The 22334-nt window shown below is 41.8% G+C and overlaps 1 protein-coding gene across 2 annotated transcripts in view; it reads left to right on the top strand.

Annotated features, from left to right (window-relative positions):
• LOC106578887 (carbonic anhydrase-related protein 10) overlaps window positions 1-22334 on the top strand; it is a 330090-nt gene that overhangs the window by 134975 nt on the left and 172781 nt on the right. For both annotated transcript variants that reach the window (XM_014158123.3, XM_014158122.3), the window contains exon 3: window positions 285-427. In XM_014158123.3, coding sequence (XP_014013598.1) covers window positions 285-427 — 143 coding nt within the window. The remainder of the gene's footprint in view (window positions 1-284; window positions 428-22334) is intronic.

The raw sequence follows: 22334 nt of genomic DNA, 5'->3' as shown, positions 1-22334 counted from the left end.
ATCGTCATTAGCAACACAGGCTAACCATTTTGTGCCCTATTGGAGTGTCATCATTAGCAACACATGCTAACCGTTTTGTGCCATATTGAAATGTTGTCTTTAGCAACACATGCTAACCATTTTGTGCCCTATTGAAACAATGTTGTTAGCAACACATGCTAACCGTTTTGTGCCATATTGAAACATCAACTTTAGCAACACATGCTAACTGTTTTGTGCACTATTGAAATGTTGTGGTTAGCAACACATGCTAACCGTTTTGTCTCTACCTCTGTGTGTTGCAGTGCCGTCATTCTGGGGGCTAGTGAACTCAGCGTGGAACCTGTGCTCCGTGGGGAAGAGGCAGTCCCCCATCAACATCGAAACCAGCCACATGATCTTTGACCCCTTCCTCACGCCCATCCGGCTCAACACGGGAGGACGCAAGGTAAACAAACACTTAACAATGTTACTCTCAGTGTGCGTCCAAAATGTCACCATATTCCCTATATAGTGCACTACTCTGGGCTCTGGTCAAAAGCGGTGCTCTAAATCCGGAATAGGGTGCTATTTCAGAAGCAGTCTTATTGGCTGAGGTGATGGATGTCGCTGCATTGTAGGTTCCCTTCTGCTTTGTTTGGGGAGCATTGTGTGGTTCTACAATGCTGTTGTATGGTTTGTTAGGAAACTTGGCATGTAAGGATCCCTGATCAATGTTGCTGGCTAAACGTTTCACCGATTTTTATCCCAGTGAACAAAGTCGGTTGTTTGTCACAGTGGAGTTCTTTACAGAGGATCCCAATGGCTTTATAATTCATGGATTCAACTCTACATTGGCAGGATTTAACCATAATACATATTGCTTCACACACACAGTAATCTGTTACCACCATAGAGGACAAAACACAATCCCTTGTGAAGGATTACCATGAAACACAACACACACACACACTCAAGAATTACCATATGACATTTGTATTCCTAGATGCCATAGCGTAGAAACAACAATAGCAAAGTGTGGCACCTCAATGCGCCCCCTGCCATATAATAACAGATCATTTGAAAATGAGTGGAGATGGGATGTGTTCCAGAGCTCATGGTTCCATGTTCAGGTGATTACTATTATGAGGGTGTGTTTACATGCCAGGGGTCGGTACAGGGATACCCCGGGGCCATTGCAGGGGAAACATGGGCATGGGCACCCATACAGATTATGAGAGAGAGACTGTAATCCACATCTACTCTGTTTAATTGCAACGCCTATTTACTAGCCTCTTTTGTATCGTCTGAGATCCATAAAGATTGGAAAGCTGCCGCGGTCATCCCCCTCTTCAAAGAGGGAGACACTCTAGACAAAAACTGTTATAGACCTACAGTTGAAGTCGGAAGTTTACATTTACCTAGGCCAAATACATTTAAACTCAGTTTTTCACAATTCCTGAAATTTAATCTAAGTAAATATTCCGTTTTAGGTCAGTTAGGATCACCACTTTATTTTGAGAATGTGAAATGCCAGAATAATAGTAGAGAGAATGATTTATTTCAGCTTTTATTTCTTTCATCACATTCCCAGTGGGTCAGAAGTTTACATACACTCAATTAGTATTTGGTAGCATTGCCTTTAAATTGTTTAACTTGGGTCAAACGTTTCGGGTAGCCTTCCACAAGAATGTCGCTAGTTCGGTGAATTTTGGCCCATTCCTCCTGACAGAGCTGGTGTAACTGAGTCAGATTTGTAGGCCTCCTTGCTCACACACGCTTTTTCAGTTCTGCCAACAGATTTTCTATAGGATTGAGGTCAGGGCTTTGTGATGGCCTCTCCAATACCTTGACTTTGTTGACCTTAAGCCATTTTGCCACAACTTTGGAAGTATGCTTGGGGTCATTGTCCATTTGGAAGACCCATTTGCACCCAAGCTTTAAATTCATGACTGATGTCTTGAGATATTGCTTCAATATATCCACATAATGTTCCTCCCTCATGATGCCATCTATTTTGTGAAATGCACCAGTCCCTCCTGCAGCAAAGCACCCCCACAACATGATGCTTCCACCCCCGTGCTTCACGATTGGGATGGTATTCTTTGGCTTGCAAGCCTCCCCCTTTTTCCTCCAAACATAACGATGGTCATTATGGCCAAACAGTTCTGTTTTTGTTTCATCAGACCAGAGGACATTTCTCCAAAAAGTACGATAATCTTTGTCCCCATGTGCAGTTGCAAACCGTAGTCTGGCATTTTTATGTTGGTTTTGGAGCAGTGGCTTCTTCCTTGCTGAGCGGGCTTTCAGGTTATGTCGATATAGGACTCGTTTTACTATGGATATAGATATTTTGTACCTGTTACCTACAGCATATTCACAAGGTCCTTTGCTGTTGTTCTGGGATTGATTTGCACTTTTTGCACCAAAGTACGTTCATCTCTAGGAGACAGAACGCTTCTCCTTCCTGAGCGGTATGACGACTACGAGGTCCCATAGTGTTTATACTTGCGTACTATTGTTTGTACAGATGAACGTGGTACCATCAGACGTTTGGAAATTTCTCCCAAGGATGAACCAGACTTGTGGAGCTCTAAAATGTTTTATCTGAGGTCTTGGCTGATTTCTTTTGATTTTCCCATGATGTCAAGCAAAGAGACACTGAGTTTGAAGGTAGGCCTTGAAATGCATCCACAGGTACACCCCCAATTGACTCAAATTATGTCAATTAGCGTAACGTAAGCTTCTAAAGCCATGACATCATTTTCAGGAATTTCCAAGCTGTTTAAAGGCATTGTCAACTTAGTGTATATAAACTTGTGACCCACTGGAATTATCAGTGAAATAATCCGTCTGTAAACAATTGTTGGAAAAATTACTTGCGTCATTCACAAAGTAGATGTCCTAACCGACTTGACAAAACTATAGTTTGTTAACAAGAAATTTGTGGAGTTGTTGAAAAACGGGTTTTAATGACTCCAACCTAAGTGTATGTAAACTTCCAATTTCAACTGTATATCCATCCTGCCCTGCCTTTCTAAAATCTTCAAATGCCAAGTTAACAAATTGATCACCGACCATTTCGAATTCCACCGTACCTTCTCCACTATGCAATCTGGTATCCGAGCTGGTCATGGGTGCACCTCAGCCACACTCAAGGTCCTAAACGATATCATATCCGCCATCGATAAAAGACAGTACCGTGCAGCCGTCTTCATTGACCTGGCCAAGGCTTTCGACTCTGTCAATCACCACATCCTTATTGGCAGACTCAATAGCCTTGGTTTCTCAAATGACTTCCTCGCTTGGTTCACCAACTACTTCTCTGACAGAGTTCAGTGTGTCAAATCAGAGGGCCTGTTGTCCGGACCTCTGGCAGTCTCTATGGGGGTGCCCCAGGGTTAAATTCTCGGGCCAACTCTTTTCTCTGTATATATCAATGATGTCACTCTTGCTGCTGGTGATTCTCTGATCCACCTCTACGCAGACAACAAACACCATTCTGTATACTTCTGGCCCATCTTTGGACACCGTGTTAACAAACTTCCAAATTAGCTTCAATGCCATACAACACTCCTTCCATGGCCGCCAACTGCTTTTAAATGCTAGTAAAACTAAATTCATGCTCTTCAACTGATTGCTGCCCGCACCCGCCCGCCCAACTAGCATCACTACTCTGGACAGTTTTGACTTAGAATATGTGTACAACTACAAATACCTAGGTGTCTGGTTAGACTGTAAACTTCCAGACTCACATTCCAGACTCACATTAAGCATCTCCAATCCAAAATTAAATCTAGAATCGGCTTCCTATTTCGCAACAAATCCTCCTTAACTCATGCTGCCAAACATACCCTCATAAAACTGACTATCCTACCGATCCTTGACTTCAGCGATGTCATTTACAAAATAGCCTCCAACACTCTACTCAGCAAATTGGATGTAGTCTATCACAGTGCCATCCGTTTTGTCACCAAAGCCCCATGTACTACACACGACTGTGTCATGTATGCTCTCGTTGGCTTGCCCTCACTACATATTCGTCTCCAAACCCACTGGCTCCAAGTCATCTATAAGTCTTTGCTAGGTAAAGCCCTGCCTTATCTCAGCTCACTGGTCACCATAGCAACAACTACCCATAGCATGCACTATTTCACTGGTCATCCCCATAGCCAACACCTCCTTTTGCTGCATTTCCTTCCGTTTCTCAGCTGCCAATGACTGGAACGAATTGCGAAAATCACTGAAGCTGGAGACTTATATCTCCCTCTCAAACTTTAAGCATCAGCTGTCAGAGCAGCTTACCGATCACTGTACCTGTTCACAGGCCTCCTGTAAATAGCACACCCAACTACCTCATCCCCATATTGTTATTTTTTTTGTTGCTCTTTTGCACCCCAGTATCTCTACATGCACATCATCATCTGCACATCTATCACTCCAGTGTTAATGCTAAATTGTAATTATTTTGCCTCTATGGCCTATTTATTGACTTACCTCCCTAATCGTATTACATTTGCACACACTGTACATAGACATTTTCTATTGTGTTATTGACTGTACTTTTGTTTATCCCATGTGTAACTCTGTGTTGTTGTTTTTGTCGCACTGCTTTGATATATCTTGGGCAGGTCGCAGTTGTAAATGAGTACTTGTTCTCAACTAGCTTACCTGGTTAAATAAAGGTGAAATAAATACATGTAATAAAAAACTGGAGAGAGAGAAAAATAGCAGAGGGTGGAATCAGAATCACCTTTATTCACTAAGAACATTTACACGTAGGGGAGAGTTGGGTAAGTTGAGCCATTTTTTACATTCAGCTTCACTATGTCAAGTGAAATATAATATCCTTTCTAACAAAGATATCTACATATATTTCAGGATGTTGTGCGTCCGTAGAAATGATCACATTTCATGTAAACATTCCGATTGACGAGAGTGCCCTCCCATTCCCAAACTAGTAATCCTGTAAAAAACATTGTTTGTGTAAAAACAAGTGTTCTCTTAGCTAGCACAACTTACCCTGGGTAAGGACAGCTACAACTGTCTGTACTGAATGAAATACTACCACTACTTTTTTTAAAACCATGTCTGTCTTTATTTCCCAAACACAATTCAACACAATCACAATTCAACACAATCGAAATTCAACACAATCACAATTGCTTTTTAAAATCTTTTAATAATTTCAAGCATCTTTTAACACAGGCTTAACAACTAACAAACACTTTGTACTTTATTAAACACTTTTAACATAGGCCAGGCCTTGTTGAGGGAGGGAGGGAGGGAGGGAGGGAGGGAGGGAGGGAGGGAGGGAGGGAGGGAGGGAGGGAGGGAGGGAGGGAGGGAGGAAGGAGAGTTTGTGGAGCACACAAAGACGAGGTTTGTAATACATTTCAAGCAGCATGCAGAGCAAAAATGTAGAATTGTAGAGCTTGCTAGTTACTGCTCTTGTCAAACAGCCCTTTTGGCTGTTATGTGAATTTTACAGATTCCTAGTCTCACAGAAGTTCACTGAATGCTTTGGTAGCAACTCCAGTGGAACTTTTTCATGTCTCAAGAGAGAACGTTTTCAAGTCAAAAGTAATTTAGGGCTTTGGTGTCTCCACGGGGCTAATGTACTCTGTGTTTCCATATCTCGAACATCAGAGCTATCTGCACTAGAACAGTCTGATTCACCTTCTCAATGCTGCTGAACACACACACACACACACACACACACACACACACACACACACACACACACACACACACACACACACACACACATACACACACTAGTCTCTGCACCGACCTCACCTTGTCAGAGCTGAACACTCCCTGATCAGTGTGTGTCAGTTTGGCAGGCTGTCAGCCTTGGCCAGTTACACAATGTACAGCACTAAACAGCTCTGAACTGCTTCACACAACACCATAGTCCCCTCCAAACTCATCACAAAGCTCAGTACCCTGGGACTGAACGCATCCGTCTGCAACTGGATCCTGGACTTCCTGACGGCCTGCCCCCAGGTGGTGAGGGTAGAAAACAACCCATCTACCACGCTGACCATCAACACGGGGGCTCCTCAGGGGTGTGTTCTTAGTCCCTTCCTGCACTCCCTGTTCACCCCCGACTGTGCACAACTCCAACACCATCATCAAGACTACAGGAAACGGATGGGCGAGCACGCCCCCATTCACGTCGACGGGGCTTAAGTGGAGCAGGTCGAGAACTTCAAGTTCCTCGGTGTCCACATTACTAAATAACATGGTCCACACACACGACAGCGCCTCTTCCCCCTCAAGATGATGAAAATATTTGGTATGGGCCCTCAGATCCTCTGAAATGTATACAGCTGCACCATGTAGAGCATCTTGACTGGCTGCATCAGCGCTACAGAGGGTGGTGAGTATGGCAGAGTGCATCCCTGGGGCCGAGCTCCCTGACATCCAGGACCTCTATACCAGGCGGTGTCAGAGAAAGGCACCAAAAAAATTGTTTATGACTACAGCCACCCAAGCAATAGAGTGTTCTCTCTGCTAGTGCATAGAAAGCAGCATGTCTAGAACCAGCAGGACCCTGAACAGCTTCTACCCCCAAGCCATAAGACTGATAAACAAGACTGCTAAATAGCTAATCAAGTGGCTACCCGGACTACCTGCATTGACCTTTCGTGGCACTAACTCTCTTTCTCTTCCACTGACTTAATACACACACACACACACACACACACACACACACACACACACACACACACACACATACACAACATGCGCACACGTGCATACTGACGCCACACACACACACACTTTCACGTACGCTACTGCTACTGTCTATTATCTATCCTGTTGCCGAGTCACTTTAACCCTACCTAAATGTACATAGCTTCCTCAATTAACTCGTAACGCTGCACATCAACTCGCTATTGGTGCTCCCTGTATATAGACATATTATTTTTATGAGTTATTGTTATTCAGTGTGTATTTATTCCTTTTGTCACCATTTCAATGTTTTGAAACTCTAACTCTGCATTGTTGGAAAAGGACCTGTAAGTAAGCATTTCACTGTTAGTCTACACCTGTTGTTTACGAAGCATGTGACAAATAAGATTTGATTTGATAGTGTGTTTCTGTACTTTGTAGGTGATAGTGTGTTTCTTGGTGGAGGGGGCTGATGTTGACCATCCCCACAATAACTCTAATAGCTATAAGCACAAAACCAACTAAGTTGGGCAGATACAGGCAGTGAATAGGCTGAATAGCCTTACCTTGAGAACCTCTTGCTACTGAAATGTGGCGACGTTGAGTCGAGTTTATGTTTTTTGGCTGTCTAGCATGCTAGCAAATACCCATAGACGCTATTAGCAATGGCTCACAAAACTACCTCTAACTTCCTTCCTACTGGACATAGAGACCAAAAAAATGTTATCAATGAGTTCATCTGATTCTGGGGAAGAAGATAAAGGTCCTCATTGCCAAAATCCCGAAGTATCCCTTTAAGTGAAAACAAGGAAGGACAAATAAAATATGTTCTCTATGTTTGGTCAGACATGAGGAGAGAGAGAGAGAGACATATACAGAGGGACAGACAGGACGACAGACACAGTGAGGGTGAGAGAGCGAGAGAGAGTGAGAAAGAGAGAGACAGAGAGAGTGAAAGTTAGATAGAGAGAGTGAAAGAGACAGAGAGAGAAAGAGAGAGTGAAAGTTAGATAGAGAGAGAGTGAAAGATGGATAGAGAGAGAGGGAGAGAGAGAGAGTGAAAGATGGATAGAGAGAGAGGGAGAGAGAGAGTGAAAGATGAATAGATAGAGAGGGAGAGAGAGAGAGTGAAAGAGAGAGAGAGAGGGAGAGAGTGAAAGATGGATAGAGAGAGAGCGTGAAAGAGAGAGATAACGAGTGTGTCCAATAATGTGAAACCCGATCTCCCTTTCCTTTTTATTTCCCCACCACCAAAACGATTACATTTATTAGAAACCTCTTCAAGTAATTGTGGCTCAGCAGAGCAAATATTCAATTAAAACAGACAATTGAATAAGTGTGATTCCTCCAGTTCGACCAACATAACCTTGATGCATGTCTCCCCTCTATTAAATTAGACCTCCCATTCAGTGGTTCTTTCCTTTAACTTCTCATTAGTTAGACAGAAACAGACAGAGCAGGGGAAAAGAGGAACCGATCAGGGAGTCAGTTCATCTTCTCTCTCTCTAGCTCTCTCGCAATTCAATTCAATTCAAGGGGCTTTATTGGCATGGGAAACATATGTTAACATTGACAAAGCAAGTGAAATAGATAATAAACAAAAGTGAAATAAACAATAAAAATGAACAGTAAACATTACTCTCACAGAAGTTCCAAAAGAATAAAGACATTTCAAATGTCATATTATGAATATATACAGTGTTGTAACAATGTGCAAATAGTTAAAGTACAAAAGGCAAAATAAATAAACATAAATACGGGTTGTATTTACAATGGTGTTTGTTCTTCACTGGTTGCCCTTTTCTTGTGGCAACAGGTCACAAATCTTGCTGCTGTGATGGCACACTGTGGTATTTCACCCAATAGATATCGAAGTTTATCAAAATTGGGTTTGTTTTCAAATTCTTTGTGAATCTGTGTAATCTGAGGGAAATATGTGTCTCTAATATGGTCATACATTTGGCAGGAGGTTAGGAAGTGCAGCTCAGTTTCCACCTCATTTTGTGGGCAGTGTGCACATAGCCTGTCTTCTCTTGAGAGCCAGGTCTACGACGGCCTTTCTCAATAGCAAGGCTATGCCCACTGAGTTTGTACATAGTCAAAGCTTTCCTTAAGTTTGTGTCAGCCACATTGGTCAGGTATTCTGCCACTGTGTGCTCTCTGTTTAGAGCCAAATAGCATTCTAGTTTGCTCTGTTTTTTTGTTAATTACTTGACACATTGGAAAAAATGATCTTTTTGTTTTCTCATGATTTGGTTGGGTCTAATTGTGTTGCTGTCCTGGGGCTCTGTGGTGTCTGTTTGTGTTTGTGAACAGAGCCCCAGGACCAGCTTGATCAGGGGACTCTTCTCCATGTTCATCTCTCTGTAGGTGATGGCGTTGTTATAGAAGGTTTGGGAATTGCTTCCTTTTAGGTGGTTGTAGAATTTAACCGCTCTTTTCTGGATTTTGATAATTAGCGGGTATCAGCCAAATTCTGCTCTGCATGCATTATTTGATGTTTTTCATTGTACAAGGAGGGTATTTTTGCAGAATTCTGCATGCAGTCTCAATTTGGTGTTTGTCCCATTTTGTGAATTCTTTGTTGGTGAGCGGACCTCTCTCTCACTCTCACTCTGTCCTGAATCATTGAAGTGGGGGATGTTCTGAAGAAGAACCAAATGTTGGTTATGAAACCAGATTAGTCCTCTTTAGTCTTTGCTGTTGTTTTTTCCGCCACTAAGACATCTGTGAATAATCTATTAGTGCTGTGAAACGGGCCCCGCTTCTGAATTTCACATTTGGGACGCATTTCTCTGTCTGTTCTCCAGGCTTTGAAGTCCAATGTTATCTTTTGGGAGCATGTGTAATTTCAGTGATAACTGGTATATGTCTCTGCCAGGTCGCTGGGGGTTTTCTGAGAAGCTGTTACACTAAAGTACAGATGAATTCAAAGTAAGAGTGTAGTAATAATGCATGCAAGTTTAAAGTTAGATAACATTCAGAACAGAACCCTATATAATCGAACCTGACCGTAATGAAAAATGCAATTTTATGTTTTTAACGGGTTTGGAGCTCCCTATAACCACCTGGCCTTACAGGTGTTATGGATACACACAGGAGGCAGTATCCCATCACATCTGATGCTCCTCAACAGCACAGATGTTTATAGCAGAGGACCAAACGCATTACCATCACACAAATAGATTCAATTATGCAAATTGCAGATTGAAAATGAATTAGACACAAGTTTGGGTAGGCTGAGCCAATTCAAAGCTGTCACCACACCACAAAGCGAGAGTCAGCCGCTTGGTCTAGGTGTCTGTCTGTGTGTCTGTCTGGGAAGGGATATCTTCAACAAGGCAATTACTGCAGTGGAGCCGTGGATATTTTAGCTTTCCAAGGGGAGCATGTTAATTGCCTGAGCAATACAAGCGCCCTGGAGCCATGATTTTCTCTCATGTCTCAACCTAGAGATAACTGGCTGAGTTGCAAACATTCACACACAAACGCATGCAAACACAGTTTGAGCCAGCAGCCATGGCTTGTCCATCTGTGTTTGAATTTGAATTACAAACACAGAACAGAGGAATGGCAGAAAAGAGGAGGCAAGAGGAAACGGATGAGATTAGAGGAGTGTGTGGGGTGCTGATAGACAGGTTACAGGTGTGTGCAGAGTTATTTACAGCAAAGTGGGTCATAGTGAGTGCCCAGCTAGCATATTTGGTTCCTTGGAAGTTGTGGGAACGTACATTTTTGGTTTCCCATTGGTTTTGGGAAGGAAGCAATACATTTCCTGACAGGTAAAACTTCTAAATATCCTGAAATGAGAAAGGAATTGAAAATGTTGCCTGTTCTGAGAACGTTAATATTTAATTGCAGGCAGGTTGTGAAAACGTTTGATCTGGCTGTGAAACACAAGGCCCACTCCATCTTGGCTCAGACAACAGATCTTATGATCATAGTCACTGTGGAAGGAAAAATAGTGGACATTTTGTAGAACCCAAATTCATTTTCATAGAAGTATGGAGACAATGTTAGTTACAAACCATTTCCATTCATTAGAAATGGATTGAATAGAGGAAAATAGCCAAAACCCCAAAGCAGATCTTGCACATACAGCGTTTCTCAAGAATCCATATGCTCTGCAGTGTTAATGTGCAATGTATATGCTAAATGTGTCACTGTTTAAGTTTTAGTCAACGTATAATAATTTCTCAAACCTTTCTATTTGGTATTTTATTAGGATCTCCATTAACTGTTGTGAAAGCAGCAGCTACTCTTCCTGGGTTCCACACAAAACATGAAACAGGACAAAATATAGAACATTAATAAACAAGAACAGCTCAAGGACAGAACTACATAAATGTAACATTTAAAAACGGCACGAGTAGACAACATATCAATAAATACACACAAAATATCTAGGTCAAATAGGGAGAGGCGTAGAGCTGTGAAGTGTTGCATTATCTTATTTTTGTTTACCAGGCTTCATTTGAGCAATATGAGATAGAAGGGAGTTCAATTTAATAATGGCTCTATATAATACTGTACTTAGTATTGAATTGTATTATGGACAGACCCCTCCTCATCTTTATAACCATGGAATCTATATATTTTGACCATGACAGTTTACAATCTAAGGTAACACCAAGTAATTTAGTCTCCTCAACTTGTTGAACAGCCACACCATTCATTACCATATTAAACTGAGGTCTGGGGCTTAGGGAGTGATTTGTACCATATACAATGCTCTTAGATTTAGAGATGTACAGGACCGGTTTATTACCTACCACCCATTCCATAACAGACTGCATCTCCTTCTTAAGGTTTTCAGTGACTTCATTAGCTGTGGTTGCTGACACGTATATGGTTGAATTATAAGCATACATGGACACACAGGTTTTGTTTAATGCCAGTGGCAGGTCATTGGTAAAAATAGAAAAAAGTAGAGGGCCTAGGCCTCCCGAGTGGCGCAGCTGTCTAAGGCACTGCATCGCAGTGTAAGAGGTGTCACTACAGATTCGGGTTCGATTCAGGGCTTTCACAGCCGGCCGTGACTGGGAGACCCATGAGGCCCAGCGTGATCCAGGTTAGTGAAGGGTTTGGCCGGCCGAGATGTCCTTGCCTCATCGCGCTCTAGCAGTTGGTTTCCAGGGTCGTCTTTTGGAGGACGCATGGCTATCGACCTTCAAGACTGTAACTACCAATTGGATATCATGAAAAAGGGGTAATAATGAATAAAAAAATAAAAAGAGTAGAAGGCCTAGAGAGCTGCCTCGTGGTACACCACACCCTACATGTTTGACATTAGAGATGCTTCCATTAAAGAACAGTTATATTAGATAGATATCTCTGAATCCAAAATATGGTAGAGGTTGAAAGACATAACTTAAGTTTTCTCAAGAACAGGTTATAGTCAATAATATCAAAGGCTGCACTGTAATCTAAGAGTACAGCTCTGAAAATCGTAATATTATCAATTTCTTTCAAACAATTATCAGTAATTTGTGTCAGTGCAGTCCATGTTGAGTGCCCTTCTCTATAAGCATGCTGACAGTCTGTTGTCAATTTGTTTACAGACAAATAGCATTGTATTTGGTCAAACACACATTTTTCCAACAGTTTGCTAAAAGCTGGCAGCAAGCTGATAGGTCTGCTGTTAGAACCAGTAAAGGCCGCTGGAACAGGAGAGAGGAAAGGTTGGAAAAGGAGAGTGGAGAGAGAAAGGGTTGGAACAGGAGAGTGGAGAGAGAAAGGGTTGGAACAGGAGAGTGGAGAGAGAAAGGGTTGGGACAGGAGAGAGGCGAGAGAAAGGGTTGGAACAGGAGAGAGGAAGGGTTGGAAAAGGAGAGTGGAGAGAGAAAGGGTTGGAACAGGAGAGAGGAAGGGTTGGAAAAGGAGAGAGGAGAGAGAAAGGGTTGGAAGAGGAGAGAGAAAGGGTTGGAAGAGGAGAGAGAAAGGGTTGGAACAGGAGAGAGGAGAGGAATGGCTTTGGCTTCCCTCCAGGCCTGAGGACAAACACTTTCCTCTAGGCTCAGATTAAAAATATGACAGATAGTAGTGGCTATAGAGTCAGCTACCATCCTCAGTAGCTTTCCATCTACAGTGAGGGAAAAAAGTATTTGATCCCCTGCTGATTTTGTACGTTTGCCCACTGACAAAGAAATTATCAGTCTATCATTTTAATGGTAGGTTTATTTGAACAGTGAGAAACAGAATAACAACAAAAAAATACAGAAAAACGCATGTCAAAAATGTTATACATTGATTTGCATTTTAATGAGGGAAATAAGTATTTGACCCCTCTGCAAAACATGACTTAGTACTTGGTGGCAAAACCCTTGTTGGCAATCACAGAGGTCAGACGTTTCTTGTAGTTGGCCACCAGATTTTGTCCCACTCCTCTTTGCAGATCTTCTCCAAGTCATTAAGGTTTTGAGGCTGATGTTTGGCAACTCGAACCTTCAGCTCCCTCCACAGATTTTCTATGGAATTAAGGTCTGGAGACTGGCTAGGCCACTCCAGGACCTTAATGTGCTTCTTCTTGAGCCACTTCTTTGTTGCCTTGGCTGTGTGTTTTGGGTCATTGTCATGCTGGAATACCCATCCACGACCCATGTTCAATGCCCTGGCTGAGGGAAGGAGGTTCTCACCCAAGATTTGACGGTACATGGCCCCGTCCATCGTCCCTTTGATGCGGTGACGTTGTCCTGTCCCCTTAGCAGAAAAACACCCCCAAAACATAATGTTTCAACCTCCATGTTTGACGGTGGGGATGGTGTTCTGGGCTGATTCCTCACCGTTCTCATTATCATCGCAACTCCACGAGGTGAGATCTTGCATGGAGCCCCAGGCCGAGGGAGATTGACAGTTCTTTTGTGTTTCTTCCATTTGCGAATAATCGCACCAACTGTTGTCACCTTCTCACCAAGCTGCTTCGCGATGGTCTTGTAGCCCATTCCAGCCTTGTGTAGGTCTACAATCTTGTCCCTGACATCCTTGGAGAGCTCTTTGGTCTTGGCCATGGTGGAGAGTTTGGAATCTGATTGATTGATTGCTTCTGCGGACAGGTGTCTTTTATACAGGTAACAAGCTGTGGTTAGGAGCACTCCTTTTAAGAGTGTGCTCCTAATCTCAGCTTGTTACCTGTATAAAAGACACCTGGGAGCCAGAAATCTTTCTGATTGAGAGGGGGTCAGATACTTATTTCCCTCATTAAAATGCAAATCAATTTATAACATTTTTGAGATGCGTTTTTCTGTTTTTTTGTTGTTATTCTGTCTCTCACTGTTCAAATAAACCTACCGTTAAAATTATAGACTGATCATTTCTTTGTCAGTGGGCAATCATACAAAATCAGCAGGGAATCAAATACTTTTTTCCCTCAATGTAGGTTGTCAATGCCAGGAGGTTTGTCATTATTGATCCATAACAATATATTTTCTACCTCTCCCATACTAACTTTACAAAATTCTAACTTACAATGCTTTTCTTTCATTATTTGTTTTCTTATGCATGAATACGATGTCTCAGTGTTCATTGTTGGCATTTCCTGCTTAAGTTTGCCCACTTTGCCAATGAATTAATCATTAAAATAATTGGCAACATCAAATGGTTTTGTGATGAATAAGCCATCTGATTCGATGAATGTCTTTCTGTCCATAATTTCATTTAAATACTCCGTTTTTTTCCATCATTCTTTGTATCATTGATCTTGGCTTCATAATACAATTTCTTGTTCTTTTTGTTGAGTTTAGTTACATAATTTCTCAATTTGCAGTAAGTCAGCCAGTCAGATGTGCAGCCAGACTTATTAGCCACTGTCACGATTGTCTAAAGGAGTAGACCAAGGCGCAGCCTACTTAGAGTTCCACATGTTTAATAAATATGAAACTCACCAAACAATACAGACGAAAACGAAGCGTGACGTTCTGGGCTGCTCACAGGCAGCTACACAAAGACAAGATCCCACAACTACAGGTGGGAAAAGGCTGCCTAAGTATGATTCCTAATCAGAGACAACGATAGACAGCTGCCTCTGATTATGAACCATACTCGGCCCAAAACAAAGAAATACAAAAACATAGAAAAAGGAACATAGAACGCCCACCCCAGTCACACCATGGCCTAACCAAAATAGAGAACAAAACCCTCTCTATGGCCAGGGCGTGACAGCCACTCCTTTTTCCAACCATACAGTTTTTCAATTCCTCATCAATCCATGGAGCCTTAACAGTTCTAACAGTCAGTTTCTTAACAGGTGCAGATTTATCAATAATTAGAAGAAGCAATTTCATAAATGCATCAAGTGCAGCGTCTGGATGCTCCTTATTAATCACATCAGAACAACAAATATTTTGACATCATCCACATAATAGTAACAGCAACATATTTTGTATGATCTTATACACTATTTTAGGCCCAGCTTTTAGAATTTTGGCTTTCCTGGATATAGCCACTATATTGTGAGCAATGGGTACAGATATGTTTTTAGAACAAAGTTAAACAGCATTAGTAAAAATGTGATGGTTACATGTATATGATCTTGCTCCTGTAGTGTTTGTAAACACTCTGGTAGGTTGATTAATAAACTGAACCAGATTACAGGCACTGGTGACAGTGAGAAGCTTCCTCTTGAGCAGACAGCTTGATGAAAACCAGTCATTATTCAGGTCCCCAAGAAAGTAGACCTCTCTGTTTACATCACATAAACTATCAAGCATTTCACACATTTTATTTAGATACTGACTGTTAGCACTTGGTGGCCTATAGCAACACCCCAAAATAATAGGCTTTAGGTGAGGCAGGTGAAGCTGCAACCACAGTACTTCAATCATTACAAGGATATGGCTATGAATATACTGTATATAGCAACACCTCCCCCATAAGCATTCCTGTATCTTCTATAGACATTATATGTTTGTATTGCTACTGCTGTATCGTCAAATGAATTATCTAAGTGTGTCTCAGAAATTGCTAATATATGAATGTTATCTGACGTTAGCAAGTTATTGATTTCATGAACCTTATTTCCAAGGCTACATATATTAATATGGGCTACTTTCAGCCCTTTCCTGGGTAGCTTCTCAGAGATAGACATAATATGGAGCATATCCTGCCCAATACCCAGTCATGATATATTTAGGTAACAGTCTTAGCGGTCTCTTAGTTTTAGATGAATGGGAGCTGGAGTCTACATTAGTTTTATGTCCCGTATAACTCACTTGTTCAGCTCACAAACATCCATATCCTTTTTCAGTAAGAGTCTCAGAGTAGGAGTGCTGATACAGGACCAGTTCTAAGATGATAATGAGTAAGATTAGACTATATGGACAAGGGGGAACTGATTCTTGATCAGAACTCCTACTGAGACAGTTTTGAATACAGTTAACTAACCAAGCTTATCTTCTGCACTCACAATAATCAAATCACATCAAACTTGATTTGTATGGTATCTTTTACAATTACATTTAACAACAACTGGTGTCTGATGCAACAATAAACAGCACAACATTTTACCAGTTACAATATATGTGGAATAGATATAAACAAAACACTGCCATGTATTTTGGCTAAGTTCACTTGGAGGACAATTAAGTGAATGGTAGTGTCCTGTCGCTGATGAAGAGTCATTACTTTCTCTAGCAAGGTTATCACCCTCCCTGGAACTACTATAAGCCAAGCACTAATTAGAGAGGAGCAGTCACTGGTAGCGCCATACCCCCCCCCCCCCCCCCCGCCACACACACAAACACCCCCGTATGTTCGTGCGCACACACACACACAGAGTAGCTGTATAGCATCAGGAGACAGACAGTAACTTGGCAGGCTGTGTTGGAGATACATGGCAGTGTTGTAGTTTGTTGGTGGTTGACAGCAGGGAGATCGCTCTAGTTTGAAGTCGAAGTTAGACGTCCATCCAGGTCCCAATAAAGTCTAGAATTGCCTTCAAAACTAGCTAGGGGAAACGGTGAGCGCTATTAGCCTAAAGTAGACTGGCGGCTTGCTAGGGTGTTGTGGATGCGGATGGTGGATTGACGTAAAAGCTGCTCTCTGGTGCTGGGTTGCTTGTTCCATCCCAGTGGTAGGCAAATGTTTTTTGGTTTTTAGCTTGTCCCAAACTTTAACTCCAGCGAAAAATCATATCGTCATTAGCATAACAAAATTTAATTTAAAAAAAAAAAAAAAAAAGATATATAATTATATCGTTTTATAGATACACCTCTCCTGAATCGAACCACGTTGTCCGATTTCAAAAAGGCTTTACAGCAAAAGCAAAACATTAGATTATGTTAGAGGAGTATATCGTAAAAGTAGCCACATAGCCATTTTCCGACCAACCACATGCATCACAAATAACCAAAAAACAGCTAAATGCAGCACTAACCTTTGACAATCTTCATCAGATGACACACCTAGGACATCATGTTACACAATACATGCATTCTTTTGTTCGATAAAGTTCATATTTATATATAAAAACATCATTTTACATCGGTGCGTAACGTTGACTAACTATTTTCCCTCAAATGCATCCGATGAAACAGAGCTACAATTTACTAAATTACTATTCGAAAACATTTTTAAAATGTAATATTGTCATTCTAAGATTTATAGATGAATATCTCCTGAAAGCACCTGTAATACCAGATTTAAAATTAACTTTACTGGGTAATCATACTTTGCGATGAAAGGGGATGCGATACTCTGAAAAATAGGCTAACGTTACATGTCAGCGCCATCTTGGAACAATCGCATATCACATCTAGTCTTGTATACTATTGTCAATAATCCCTTACCTTTGGTTGTCTTCATCAGAAAGCACTTCCAGGAATCCCAGGTCCACAACAAATGTATTTTAGTTCGAAAAAATTCATCCATTATGTTCCATTAGCTTGTTCTTGTTAGCGCGTCTGAAGGCTGATCCAAATCCTCCGTCGGGCGCGGAACAGCCATTTCGACAAAAAGCATTTTTTTCCCATTTAGGTTCGTTCAAACATGTCAAACGTTGTATAACATAAATCTTCAGGGCCTGTTTCAACAAGAGAGCCAATAAGATTCGAGGGGGACGATTGCATTGTGTTTCAAAACGTTTCGAAAGGGGAGGGTAACCAGGGGCGCCGGCGTCATAATGGTGATGGCCCTCTCCGTGTGACCACGTTCCACAGCGTCTCATTCATTCAATTTTAACAGTAGAAGGCTCAAACCAATTTGTGAAGACTGGGGACATCTAGTGGAAGCAATAGGAAGTGCTCAATGAACCATAGCTCACGGTGTGATTAATAGGCAACGTGATGAAGTTGAGTTCGCAATTCAGAATTCCACTTCCTGTTTCCATCTGTCTCGGGGTTTTGACTGCCATATGAGTTCTGTTATACTCACAGACACCATTCAAACAGTTTTAGAAACTTTAGGGTGTTTTCTATATATGCATATCCTAGCTTCTGAGTTTGAGTAGGAGGCCGTTTAAAATGGGCACGAATTTTTTTCAAAAATCGCTTTAGCGCCCCCTATCCTAGGGGAACGCCAAGAGGTTAACCACTCAGAATGAATTCCTAAACTTCACCCTATCCCACACCTTAACCCTTAAAGATGATGTGAAACCCCCTGGCCGGACATTAGTATTTTTGGTTTCACTTTGGTGGAGTTAGCTAACAGTGTCTCAACTTAAACTTCAAAAACCAACGTTTACCTTGACTTCACCCATAGACGTTTGGAAAAACGTGGACAAACGTCAAACTTCAAAGTGAAATTGGGATACCTTGTTATTTACAGACAGAGAGGATGAAAGGATTCATGGAGCAGCATCATGCTGTATATTCCTCCACATACTGACAGATGTAAAGTGGGAGAGGCGTAAACGAGGATGACAGAGATTTGACAGGGATGGACAGGGACCAGGGGAGGCTGGCACACTGATGTTGGTGTAAAGTAATTACCATGGTTATTAATGAGAGACATGGTGGTTTTGAGGGAGATTATTATGTGGCCAACAGGCAACCAACCAACACTATAGCATCATTGTGTACTGTTAACTGGTAGAATAACAGGAGAGAGAAGCAATGAATGGTTGGAACAGGAGAGAGGAAGGGTTGGACAGGAGAGAGGAAGAGTTGGAACAGGAGAGAGGAGAGAGGAAGGGTTGGAACAGGAGAGAGGAGAGAGGAAGAGTTTGACCAGGAGAGAGGAAAGGTTGGAACAGGAGAGAGGAGAGAGGCAGGGTTGGAACAGGAGAGAGGAGAGAGGAAGGGTTGGAACAGGAGAGAGGAGAGAGGAAGAGTTTGACCAGGAGAGAGGAAAGGTTGGAACAGGAGAGAGGAGAGAGGAAGGGTTGGAACAGGAGAGAGGAATGGTTGGAACAGGAAAGATCAGAGAGGAAGGGTTGGAACAGGAGAGTGGAGAGAGAAAGGGTTTGAACAGGAGAGAGGAGAGAAAAAGGGTTTGAACAGGAGAGAGGAGTATAGAGAAAGGTTTGGAACAGAAGAGAGGAGAGAGAAAGGGTTGGAACTGGAGAGAGGAAGGGTTTGAACAGGAGAGAGGAGAGAGGAAGGGTTTGAACAGGAGAGAGGAGTGCAGAAGGGTTGGAACTGGAGAGAGGAGAGAGGAAGGGTTGGAACTGGAGAGAGGAGAGAGGAAGGGTTGGAACAGGGGAGAAGAAGGGTTGGAACAGGGGAGTGGAGAGAGGAAGGGTTGGAACAGGGGAGAAGAAGGGTTGGAACAGGGGAGTGGAGAGAGGAAGGGTTAGAACAGGAGAGAGGAGGAATGTAACAAGGGCATTAGGAGGCAGGAGGAGAGGAGATCAGGAGCGAGGGAGGTAGGGAGGAGGGGGAGAGGAGGACAGCAGCGGGAGAACAGGACGGCCATCCATCTTTCACCTCCTGACAGATATATAAGGGTGGACCTCAGGCCTGCTGTCATACTGTCTGATGGATGGGACCTAAGTAGAGAAAGCTGCAGAGAGACCCACACGGAAACCGTGTACAGGAAAATCATGCAGAGACACGATTGTGGCTAGTGCACAGTTACAGCACAGCGAGGTACAGTAGAGAGAAATCGACATGTAGATTCACATAGAAACCTGCTATTGTGCGTTACAATGGTTTATGTGATTGTGGACTGGTTGACTTAGTCTGGTTGAGACAAGGTTATTTACAGATCCTATGATAGAGAACATCATTGAATAATTAAACAGTAAGGCATGAGGGGGTGTGGTATATGGCCAATATACCACGGTTAAGGGCTGTTCTTATGCACAACGCAACTGTATACAGTGCTTAGCCGTGGTATATTGGCCATATATCACAAACCCCCGAGATGCCTTATTGCTATTATAAACTGGTTACCAATGTAATTTGGGCATTCAGAGCTCGACCACCCAGTTTATAATCCCTATTATAAACTGGGTGGTTCGAGCCCTGAATGCTGATTTGCTGACAGCCGTATCAGACTGTATAGCACGGGTATGACGAAACATTTATTTTTACTGCTCTAATTACATTGATAACCAGTTTATAATAGCAATAAGGCACCTCGGGGGTTGTGATATATGGCCAATATACCACGGCTAAGGGCTGTATCGTGCTAAGAACAGCCTGTGGTATATTGGTCATATACCACACACCCTTGTGCCTTATTGCTTAATTAAACCACGGCATTGTTGCTTGCTCCTTTCTGAATGGCTTGAAGGGCATTCTTGAGCGTGCATTTTTTCTCTATAACGCACGATATATTTGCACTGTAGAACTCAATGGCTATAGTTAATTTTGACGTGTTTGCCTCATATTCTCAATGTCTCTGTTCTTCTAACGGGTTTCAATAGAGGAAGTAAAATGTTGTTTTGTTGTTTTAAACTCAGGAGTATACTGACACTGATACTGAGGCAGCTGGGATTTCAAATTGCCCTATTATAACAGGAAATAGTAATGACAGACAACCTTGCCACCTAATTAACTAGTTAGTTTTTCTCTGCCGTTGAGTCTGTCGAAAATAACGCATATTCAGATGACAATTAGATGCTGTGATATTACGTTATTCTTCACTTTCTTGTCAAAGGAGAGAGACGGATTTGGTTATTGATGGAACGTATCACTGCTATGTCTAGCAGGCTATGCAACTAAACTAATCAAATGGCCTCCCGGACTATTTACATTGAAATTAGCTAGATTAACCTGTACCCCCACTTTTGACTTGGTACCCCCCTGTATATAGTCTCATTATTGTTATGTAAATGTCTTGTGTTACCTATTGATTGATTAGATTTTTTTTTTTACTTTAGTTTATTTAGTAAATATATTCTTAACTCTATTTCTTGAACTGCAGTGTTGGTTAAGGGGTGTCAGTAAACATTTCACGGTACGGTACCGATTGTATTCGGCGCATGTAACAAATGAAATTAGTTTTTATTTATATTGTTTTTAGAAATGTCTTTATTGTTCATACATTTTGTTCACATTGCTCCACCTGTATTCATCAGCTGGTGAGAATGACTAGGTTTCTCTCTCTTTTCTTTACAAAAATATGGATATTCCTAAACAGTCTCCTCTCACACGTTTGAACAGATATCAACGGTCTTGACTGAGTGCCATAAGAAATCAGGGTAAGGTCACCTTACACCTTGGCCCTAGATACCACGTACCCATACCGTTCATATACTCCCATAGATACCGCAGAGTTACCGTGGGCACAGCGTAAATATGGAGTCCCGTAGTTATGATGCACCCGACATGGTTAATGGGAGCTGTAAGGACTCACTTCAGGGATGAACCCACTGCCAGCAGGTTATTAAAGGTTAAATCCACTCAAAAACTATACAGTTGAAGTCGGAAGTTAACATACACTTAGGTTGGGGTCATTAAATCTCGTTTTTCAACCACTCCACAAATTGCTTGTTAACAAACTATAGTTTTGGCAAGTCGGTTAGGACATCTACTTTGTGCATTACACAAGTCATTTTTCCAACAATTGTATACAGACAGATTATTTCACTTATAATTCACTGTATCACAATTCCAGTGGGTCAGAAGTTTACATACAATAAGTTGACTGTGCCTTTAAACACCTTGGAAATTCCAAGGTTGATATCAATTGACATCATTTGAGTCAATTGGAGGTGTACCTGTGGATGTAGTTCAAGGTCTACCTTCAAACTCAGTGCCTCTTTGCTTGACATCATGGGAAAATCAAAAGAAATCAGCCAAGACCACAGATAAAAAATTGTAGACCACATGTCTGGTTCATCCTTAGGAGCAATTTCCAAATGCCTGAAGGTACCACGTTCATCTGTACAAACAATAGTATGCAAGTATAAACACCATGGGACCACGCAGCCATCATAGGAGGAGGAGACGTGTTCTGTATCCTAGAGATGAACGTACTTTGGTGCAAAAAGTGCAAATCAATCCCAGAACAACAGCAAAGGACCTTGTGAAGATGCTGGAGGAAACAGGTACAAAAGTATCTACAGTGAGGGAAAAAAGTATTTGATCCCCTGCTGATTTTGTGCATTTGCCCACTGACAAAGAAATTATCAGTCTATCATTTTAATGGTAGGTTTATTTGAACAGTGAGAGACAGAATAACAACAAAAAATACGGAAAAACGCATGTCAAAAATTTTATAAATTGCATTTTAATGAGGGAAATAAGTATTTGACCCCCTCTCAATCAGAAAGATTTCTGGCTCCCAGGTGTCTTTTATACAGGTAACGAGCTGAG

The sequence above is a fragment of the Salmo salar genome, chromosome 19, assembly GCF_965601325.2.
Source record: "Salmo salar chromosome 19, fSalSal1, whole genome shotgun sequence".
NCBI lineage: Eukaryota > Metazoa > Chordata > Actinopteri > Salmoniformes > Salmonidae > Salmo > Salmo salar.
The sequence above is the reverse complement of the archived record's forward strand: the minus strand, read 5'-3'. Positions and strand labels throughout refer to the sequence as shown.